The sequence below is a fragment of the Manacus vitellinus genome, unplaced genomic scaffold, assembly GCF_001715985.3.
Source record: "Manacus vitellinus isolate BGI_N305 unplaced genomic scaffold, ASM171598v3 scaffold_6_pilon, whole genome shotgun sequence".
NCBI lineage: Eukaryota > Metazoa > Chordata > Aves > Passeriformes > Pipridae > Manacus > Manacus vitellinus.
In genome coordinates this window covers 36,698,775-36,708,930 of record NW_021940750.1, presented here as the reverse complement: position 1 = coordinate 36,708,930, position 10,156 = coordinate 36,698,775, and the positions used below count along the sequence as shown (strand labels likewise).

At 40.3% G+C, this 10,156-nt stretch overlaps 1 protein-coding gene across 1 annotated transcript in view; it reads left to right on the top strand.

Annotated features, from left to right (window-relative positions):
• Positions 1 to 4,088: 4,088 nt before the first annotated feature.
• The window catches only part of SYNE2 (spectrin repeat containing nuclear envelope protein 2), a 161,530-nt gene continuing 155,462 nt past the window's right edge, over positions 4,089 to 10,156 (top strand). Inside the window, exon 1 of the mRNA XM_018082417.3 lies at positions 4,089 to 4,167. Coding sequence (XP_017937906.3) covers positions 4,089 to 4,167 — 79 coding nt within the window. The remainder of the gene's footprint in view (positions 4,168 to 10,156) is intronic.

Here is a 10,156-nt window from a genome sequence, read left to right as displayed (position 1 = left end):
ATATGAAGTAAAGAAGATGATCATTCCTACTGCCTGTGAAAAGCATTGCTGAGCTGTCTTACCCATAGCTTCATGCTTTTAGACTCTTCAGAGGCTGCAGTGATATAGTTATACTTCATATGCTTTATTTGAATGAAATTTGGGGCAGGGAGGAGGACAAAGTGACTACCATATTGTCCCTGTATAATCCCTTCTCAGACAATCTGTACTTTTAAAGACGACTAATCCTTGCAGGTGTGTCCTCCAAGAGTGTGTGTGTGTCTCCCTTTCAAAGCAGCTGTGGAGTCTTCTGTGTATGTGCTGCTGTGTTGGATGGTGAATTGAGGGTTTCAGGGACATGAAAGCTTTAGCGTAAAATTTACCTGGTATTTACCTGTGTGTTTTCATAACCTGCACTGTGGATTTGTTGAGGGGATGTCTGTGTTTAAAGAAAAAAGTTTTTAAATTCCCATCCTTTTGGGAAGGAGGCCATAAATTGACTTTAAAAGAAAATGGGAGCGTATGCATTTCTTCATGTATATGTGTTCCATGATCGTGTGCTGTAATTTAAGTTAATTAATTAATAAATTAAGCAACTTAATTAAAGTTAATTCATGCTTTAGAGCTCAACATACTTTCTGCTTTGAAACGCTGGAAGTTTTATTAGCTTCAACTTCTTTAATGCTTAAAGATCTGAACTGAGATTGGGGTCCCATCACATGAAGTGCAGTACAAGCTCATAAAAGGACACACTGTGCTCTGTGGTTGCTGTAGCTGGCACGGGATGGAGACAAAGTAAGAACAGTCGCAGAAAGGTTAAAAATACATTTTGTGTTGTTCATGAAACATCCATCAATGTTGTTCATGGCTCTTGCGTATTTTTTAAAAGTGGAATTTTGATGCCAAATCCTGCTCCTTTTCTCTCATCTGTGGTCCCAGTGACTTTAGCATCATCCGAGTTAGGTGAATGTGACTTGGCTCTGCCTGTGCCATCATCCCAAATTTGGATGCTTTGAAGTTGAACAGATATGTATGTTTTTACTGTCTGGGACTTCTGTGCTGCATTTGTGCCTCTAAAAGAAAATCCTTAAATAGTGCTTAGTTTAAAATAAAATGAAAAAAATTAGAATAAACACATTAAAGAGGAAAAGAGCAAGCATTGCCACTGGTATTGAGTGTATACACATGTACATAGTTTTGGAGATGTCTTGCTTGTGGATTTTGCCAGTGTGGCAACGGTGGGTGCTTCTAGTCCTGTCACTCTTCCTTTACATGGATACCCAATTTGAGTTATAACCTCAGGTCCAAATTCAGGCAGGCCCATTTATTTCACCTGCAGATTCACTGTTGCCCAGGATTTACTATTTCTTCAGTGTCTCTGAGGGTCTACAGTTGACCACTGGAGAATTCAAGGTGGAGGGAATGCAGCTACTATCCCTGTGGCCTGGGAGAAAAAAGCAACAGACCTAATGAGGTGGTTTGGAATTTGCTTACATACTTCCCATTTGGGTTGTCATTGCCTTCAAGGTGGTGATCAAAAAATAAAATTCAAGACTTAGTGATACCCAAAAGATATTAAAGCCACCTGACATGTTGTATTTTCAGACTTTGGGTTTGTATTGCTTTATCTTGAGAGAAAAAAAAAAAAGGAGTTTCCCAGGAAAGATTGCATCACCTTGGGCATAGGCAGCACTGCTGGGTTCTTGCTCAGCCCTTGCCCTTGCTCAATTCCTGTAAGAACCCAGTGTTTATCACAGAATCACAGAAGGCCAGGTTGGAAGGGACCTCAAGGATCATCTGGTCCAATGTTTTGTGATAAAAGCACGGTCCAGACAAGATGGCACAGCACCTTGTCCACCCAAATCATAACAGTGCCAATGTTGGGGAACCCACCACTTCACTGGGGAGATTAATCCAGTGGCTGATTGTTCTCACTGTGGAAAATTTTCCTCTTGTGTCTAATCAAAATCTCTGCAGCAATAACTTGTACCCATTACCCCTCATCTTTTCATTGTGACTCCTTCTAAAAAAGGAATCTCCATCCTCTTTGTGGGCACCCTTTAAGTACTGGAACATGGTAATAAGGTCTCCTCTCAGCTTTCTTTCCTCAAGGCTGAACAAACCCAGTTTTCTCAGCCTTTCGTTACACACGAGGCTTCCCTGTCCTGGTCATCTTTGTGGCTCTTCTCTCTCCAGCCTGTCCACATAATTTTTTGTACATTGGGGTCCCAAAGTGAACCCAGTCTTCCAGGTGTGGTTTGACAAGTGCTGAGCAGAGAGGGATAAGGACTTCTTTATCTCTGCTGGTGATGCCCTAGTTGACGCTGCCCAGCATCTTGTTGGCTTTCTTGGCTTTTTAGAAATCTTACTATTTCCATCCTAACCTCAAGGCTTGGCTTGTTTCTCCATCATGTTCTCGTGCCTGCCAAAGACCAAATTAGTCCTTTTCCTCCTATTTTTGCTAGGCTAAGCAAGGCAAACTCTTATAAAATATGTTTTTCTTTTTCTCTGATCATCTAGACAGGTCTCACCTTTACCTGTCCCATCTAGAACTCTCTTGAATCTGGTGCCTTGAGCTGTAGTTGTAAGTTGGTGGTGACTTACAGAAGCACTGCATACCCCAGCAGTTGGAATCAGTGCTTCAGTCATGTGAGCTAATATGTATTTCTCTGGAAAACCAGGAACTTTTTTTCCTCCCCTTTATTCTCTCTGTGCCTTTGCTTGTCATCAGTAAAGCGATGCCCCGTGGTGGAGGGTTGGACTAGATGGGGCCTTCCATCCCAAACTGCTCTGTGATTCTAAATGTAGGCAATAACCCCTGGTCTCATGTAGGTGCTACAAATGTGAATTGACTGATTTTTGTGAAGTGTTCAGATGCCAGGGTGGTGAGCGCCATAGAAAAATCTTGTGAGGAACTCGTTAATCCTGTCATCACAGCAGCTCTTGGATAAAGCACAGGGACACACATTGTTCAGGGTGAGGAAAACAAAATATTGTATTACTCCTCAAGAAATGCATGTTGTCCTTTCTGTGCAGTGAAGGAGACAGGGAGTGAGGAAAAATAGTATAGAGTGGAGTAAACAAAGGCTGCCTCGTGATTCATGTGCACAAGGGAATGAATGTAAGAATTTCTCTGGCATTCTTTAATGTTGTATTTCCTGACTCATCTATTCACGCCCTTTATTTTGACATATACTTGGTGGATGAGTTATTAATATATGGTGTGGAAATCCCTGTACTTCTGGTGAAAAGGTTACAGTTGTTTAGGTAACAAAGCTTGTTTAAGGGTGAGCCCTTATTTAATTTTCAGCTTAATTTCTTTTCGAATTTGTTTTAGATTCTTGATAAAATTGAGTCTGTATCTTAAACATCCAGTTTTTCCTACAGTGGCAAATTGAACAGTATAGCTACTACACTGCCAGGAACACTGTTAGGTTTTTAAGAAAGGTAAAGCATGTAATTTTCTAAAGTTGCATTAGTGATTGGGGAGGTATCCATGGAGGGGAAGATGGAGGAGTTGGGAAAAGAAATTCCTTCATGGGTGTTGAGAAGTAGCAAAGGCATCAGACAGAGACAGCAGTTGTGTTGATTCTCATATAACTGCTGCTTTTTCATTTCACCTGAGTCTTTCCGGATTCTGCCTAAATTGTCTCTACTATGCAACAATTATGCAGGCAGGAAGGGAGATCTGAGAAGTTCAGAGATTAAAAAGATGGGATTTGGCAGTTACAAGTCTGCAGAAGGTACTGTGAGCCTTTATCACCTTGGCTTTCTGAAAGAAAGCAACCGTGTTTGAATTTTCCTAATCCTAGTGCTTTTGTTTTTGTGCAAAAACCCACTGGGATCCATGGTTTGTATTGGCCACTATTAAAAAAGAGTCAAAGGAGCAATAGGAACTTTTCCTGCAGTAGGAAAAGTTACTTTTCTGTATAAACTGAGGAGACAGCTGACCAAGGGAAGAAAACCCAAAACAAAACACGTGTTTTGGTGCCACATCATCATTGAGCATCATCAATTTTTATGTAACACTGTACTGATTTTTGTTTGTTTTTTTTTTTTAATATAATTTCAGTTTAGGAATCGATTAAAGAATCTGCATAGAATTCAATATGGCATCAACACAGTCATCTGCCTCAACAGAGGAGCCGGCTTCCTCTGAAATAGATGATCTCCATCTATCGCTGCAGGGTAAGTGACCGGAGTTTTCTGTGCCTTTTTAATTTAGATTTTTGCCAGAAATCTGTGTACAAGTTGAAGGAAATTCTGAGAGACCCGTATAAACTGGTGTTATGATGGGTATAGTTAGTTCGTGTCGGCGCTTTTTTGCAGATGTTTCTGTGTTTCATGAGAGATGCTTCAGCAGTGAAATGAAAGATAACAGCTCTCACAGTATTCCTCCTGATATTTTCAGATCTGTTGCCTTTTTTTGATACAGATGTGCTCACTGGCTCTTATGTTTTGTTACTTGGAATACACGTTGCTGTAAACTTTTTTTCAAAGGAACCACCAGCATGGGAACAGTTAAGCCATTTCATTAGTTTCCTTGTTTTCAATTTGCTGACAATTGGCTGGTTGCATTAAGCTGTTTTAATGAAGCCATTAACTACAGTACTATTTTATTTGGTTTTCTGTTTTTACTGCTATATGCCCTGCAAGTGAAGATAACTTTTGTGGCTTCTAAACAAATTTCTTATGGGTCAGAGTCTTTCATCCTTGTCTTGCCATGAGTTATAAACCATTAAGGAAGTTCTCACTGGCTGATTTTCACTTGTTCCAATTTAATGGCTTCTACCTGGACAGTTAAGTGATGATGAGTGTATCCAAGCTGGCCTCTCAGATAGGCTTTTTGGGTTTTCCTTAATCACATGTTGAATTTCCTCCTATAAGAGTTTTCTGGGAAGGTTGACTTTTCATCTGAACATATTTATGGAGACTGTCAAGAAGGCTAGTCCAGGCAGCAGAGGACTATCCCTGCCCGAAAGGAGGTTTTAATGTGCTTAGAGCCTGCTTATTCTACAGTGGATGGGCTAACTCATGTTTCCACAAGAGATATTTCCTCTTAACTCCCTTGGAGTGAAATTTCTATGGTGCTTAGTTGAGAGAAAATATGTTTAAAACAGATGGTGCAAAAGAATATTCTGCCAAGTCACTTCTATGGTCTGTATTTGCACTGATGTTGTCATTGGAGCCATGTGTTGTGACGAGTGGGTGTTAATAGTGGTCTAAAGCCAAAGCGTCTTTAATGGTGAATTTTCTTCCGTTTTGCTTCAGTGTTACATTGTCAGGAGAACGAGCAAAAACTTGTAGCAGACAGGAGCCAGTCTGACTGTTGCACCAAGCATATCTTGTCAGACACACATTTGTTGTGCCAGTCAAACTCAGCCTTTGGTAGGAAGACTGAGGCGGCTGTTGTCGGGAAACAGATTTGAAAAACACTCCGTAGCTCTAAGGCAGAATTAAAGTTACCTGCAATTTTAGGATAGGGTTTTACTTTGAAATTCATGTGTTTTTCTGAAAAGTCAAATTGGTGTTTGTGTTGAATAACAGTTGATTTTTTTTTTTTTTTGTCAATATCTCATTGAAGGAGCCCTGCTTGGTAAAACTGACATGACTGTATTTCTTTGCTGTGATAATTTGAGCTCCTAGATTACGCTGAAATGAACACACTGCAAATCTGGGGCCAAGATGTCTGTGCCTGGCTGTTGTAAAACATCCGGAGACATCCCTTAGAAGTGACATAAGCAGTTTTTGTGATGATTAAAGATACAACAAATGGTCGGTGGAGTTGTGGCTCTGCAGCATCTGCTCAGGGTCAAACAAGCAAATGGCAATACAGCCATGAGGAAGCACCAAATACACACTCCCTGACGTGACATGTAGGAACCATTAGTAGCTCTACTCGCAGCTCTGTGGTGGCAAAGGTCAACTAAGAATAATAGGGTCACTGAAGGAAACAGGTTTTTCCATTAATAGCAATCTTGGGATGAGATTTGCAAAGCAGCCAGAGACTTTGATTGATTTAAATCTTCAGGTTCACCTGGAGAAGTTGTAGAAATATCTCAGATTCAAGGAATAGCTGCTTATAATTGTCAGAAAAGCAGCTTATATTTTGTGTGACTGAAAATGGATGTAAAACTACTTATGATATGCTTTTCACATTGCTAGGATATAGCTTCAAAGAATATGTCCAGCCTTGTATAGTAGTGTAATGGGAGACATACATAAATAGGGAAAAGCAGGAGTGAGATCTAGTCTGGATGTAGTCTAGATCTTGCTCATATTTTGATCTGCTTTTTAATTCTTTGTGATCCAATCTTCCATTATTCCTGAAAGGCATCCAGTGGGGATAGAGCACTTGTCTAGTCTGGTTAATTAGGACAAGATCAACTTAATGTGTCAATTTGTTTGGTTATATAACTCTGTGAAGTTTATGCCTAAAAAATGTAATAAAATGCTTAGCTTTCTTTTGTTTTTTTTTCTCAACCATGTGTAGGTCTATTATTTTAAGTATGTTTGATTTTAATTTTAGTTACAGTCTTCTGTGAGGAGGACAGCACTTTTGGGAAGAAAAAGAAGGGAAAAACAACCTCCTTTACGTAATAAGTGAAGAGGTTACTACTTAGTAGCTCTAATTATTATAGAATTCCTATTAAATTATTGGTAGTGGCTGAATAGTATAAAACCTTCATTTAGTGGAATTTATGTTAGTGTATTTTTAGGTAGAAGAGTGTTCTAGGGTGAACATTCATTTTCCTTAGTAGTGTTTGTCCTAGAAGATGCCATGAAGAAATTCACTAGAAAATAGATAAAAATGTAACTTTGTTCTCAGTGCATCTTTCTTGTCAGCTAATTATTTTAAGGAGATTTAATGAAGCTTGAAAAACATGAAGAAAATCGGTAAAATTGGTAAAGAAATGAAAGCAGTGGGTTTTTCTGGTGATGCTCCCATCACCAGACATTTTCTAACGATGAAACTAGTCACAAAATCATGAGGCTGAAGTAGAAAGCTGCAAGAATATAAACCCCTATATATGTATCTTTTCAGATTTTTGTATTGCTCTTTAACCTTTACCAGTTTTCAAGCTGACCTTCAGATCAAAGCGTAATAGTTACCCCCTTCCTCCCTACCAAGAAAATGGAAATCGCTATGAAAATGCATGATGTCAGGACTTGAGGGGCTTTTTTATTTTCTTTTTTTGTTTCCTCTGTCCTAGATGTTATAATAAAATTAAATCAGATTAAGATCAGCATTATCTCTGCCCTTTCCTTCAGCACCTCTCTGCTTTCTCCCGTTTTTCTGACACAGCACAACTTAAGAGCGGCCTCAAAGCTGCTTGTGTCCTTGCACAGCCATGTAAAAGTGCAGGTGAAAAGCCTGGAGCTGGACTGGTTACAGATATATCTAATGAGGGAATACTAAAGATAAGGGTTTCTCTTGCCAGACAGGCTGCAAACATTTTGGTGAAGAGAGGATGCTTGCCAGGGAGATGTTCCATTGTGCCACAGACCATCTCTGAAACCTAAAGTCACTTCTGCTGCTTGAAGGGGCAGGCAGGAGCTCAGGGCTTGGCTGGCATTGAGCATGGGAGGAATAAAGCGGGATCCCTGTCCTATGTCTCCTCCTCCCGTATTTCCCTCCCAGCACTGCATTGTAGGCTGGCCCCAGAGAGGGATCCAGCCTGGTGCTCAGTCTTCTGAAAATTGAAGAGGCACAGTCAACATCCAAAATTGGTTTTGGCTACTTGAGATTGAGGAGGCAGATCATCTCCTTGGTAAGAGAAGGGCTTCATGGCTTTAAGAGCTTCAGTGCTTTAAGAGCTGTTGGAGAGAGAAGGGGTCATCACTCCTGATGAGCAGGAGTGCGGGAGAGGGGAATGCGCAACTGCTCATGGATGGATGGCTACAGTAGGAACTGAACAGGGTTTGTGGCACTGTGGAGCAGGATCATTTTTTCCTTCAGAATGTAAATCTCTTCACCTGTGTGAGGATCCAACCTTCATTTTCCCTTCCATGCACAATTCTTTCCTCTGTCTTCCCTAGAATAGCAAACAGACCCTACGTGTGGCGCTTCCCACCAAGCCTGTGCAGAACTCTGTTTTCGCTTTTCTTTTCATGCTTGCTGAGCTAATTCAAACAAAAGAGAGTGTGGTTTAGCTCTTGGAGTTTGGGGCATGTACTTACTCTTTCACTGTTTAATTAACTGCAGGGGTCCTAATTTTTGGCTCCACTTATTAATCTGTGTTTGTGTTACTGTTTATTATTTTAACCCAAAGGATGATCCTATAGGAATGTGACTGCTAAAACGGAAGAGAGTTTTTAAAGAAAACTGTTTTTGAAGAGAGTTTAATGATATAAATGAGTGCTATTTTCATGCAGATATGTCTAATCCTTTATGAATGATTTCTCCTCAAGCGAAATTGAAAATATGGAGATATGTATGGATAGGTTTTGTTGTGCAGCTTGTAGTAGATTGTACTTATCTCTGAGCAAAGGGAGATTTATTTTTGTGACCCTCTTAATTCCTTTGGAGATCAGGTAGACTACTAATTCTTACCCAGCTTTTTTTTTTTGTTCTAACTGTGTGTCTCGTCTGTTGGGGCCACTCGCTTATTACAACTATGCTTTTTTTTTCCCTTTAACCAGAATGATCAAAAAAAGTCCATTAAATGTTTATGATGATTTTTCAAGGGTGACTTTTACAAATTGAAAAGCTCCCACAGCAGCTGCACAGAAATCTGTGCCTGGTTTATGCTGCCTGCTGCCCAGGAGAGAGGCTTGTCTGCAGTTCCCGTAACTGCTCGGCTTCATGGCATGTGATGGGGCTGATGGCACTGGGGAGGCAACAGACACTGCCACTGCCTTAAAAAAAAAATCAGTCATTGTTATTTTTGTCTGTTTCACATGTCAAATGTAAAAAATAGATCGTAGAGTTGCATAAATGTGTTCCCCGCTAGATAACTTTCAATTTGTTAAAGGCATAATCGGGTGCATAACTGGTTAAAAACTGGCATTAAAATGTCTAAGGAGTGGACAGCTTCTGAGGCACCTGTAAAGGGCACTGAAGGACCCTACATTCAGATCTCTGACCACTGTAGATTTTATTTAAAATGTTACAAAAGCCACTTAAGCCCTTATCTTTAAAAGTATGTTGATATCTAAATGATGTGACTTAGTACCTTTAAGAATCTGACCTGCAATCTCTGTCTATGCCCCCAGTATTGCAGTGCTTCACTTTATGGGCTGCTGTGGAGTCAAGACAGAGGTGATTCACAGAGCAGAGCTTTTCCAGCATCCTGGCAATAAGAAAAGCAAAAGGGTTTAAGAAAGCCGGTGTGGGGGGGTGTGGGGTGAAACTTGGTGTGAATATGCAGGACTTTTGGTAAATTGGACTATTTGCTTTCAAAAGGAAAAGGAGGTTGAAAGGAATAGTGTAGAAAGGGAAGTTCCCATTTGCTGCAGAGATGTGGTAATGGTGATTTAGTTAATATTTATACAGTATTTGGGTTTGAAAAGACCTATTCCTGTAGAAATATTTTCATCACCTTCATTGAGCTTTGGATAAACTTCTCAATCTCTACAAAAAATACTTGGTTTTTTAATTGCTTAACATGATGTTGCTGAACATAAATGCTGGAAATAACTCTTTTCCCTGCTTTCCTGTCTGCAGAAAATGAAACTCAGTGGCTGAGTGGAAGGGAAGGGACTACACAAAGGGCTCAGGGGTGAATTGCTCACTCTTTCCCTGGGTTGGCAAGTACTTAAGGTTTCTTCTGATAGTTCTGATCATTTAGATAATGTACCTACTTGGTGTGTTAGCTCATATCAGCAGTTCTGTCTTGAAGGAGCTCTCTCAGTTATCCCTGCTGACCATGATTCAGTTCATTTTTCTGAGCTGTCAAGGAGTGTAGAAAAGGTTATTTTGGATGAAACTTAAATAAATGCCCCAAGAAGGTGCTGTGGCTGTCTGTGGGCACTGAAGCTAGAGTTAGTCCAACACAGCCTTTCTTCCCTGCACACATGGTGGATATGCTGCATGGTGAGCACCAGCTCTTTTGATCTGTTGATCTGTTCCTGATGAGCTCCCCTGCTTGCTACTGAAGACATAACCTCAGCTGACCCCAGTGGTGAAAGGAAGATATAAAAATATCGTACACAAGAGGTAATTCCTTCTGGTGAA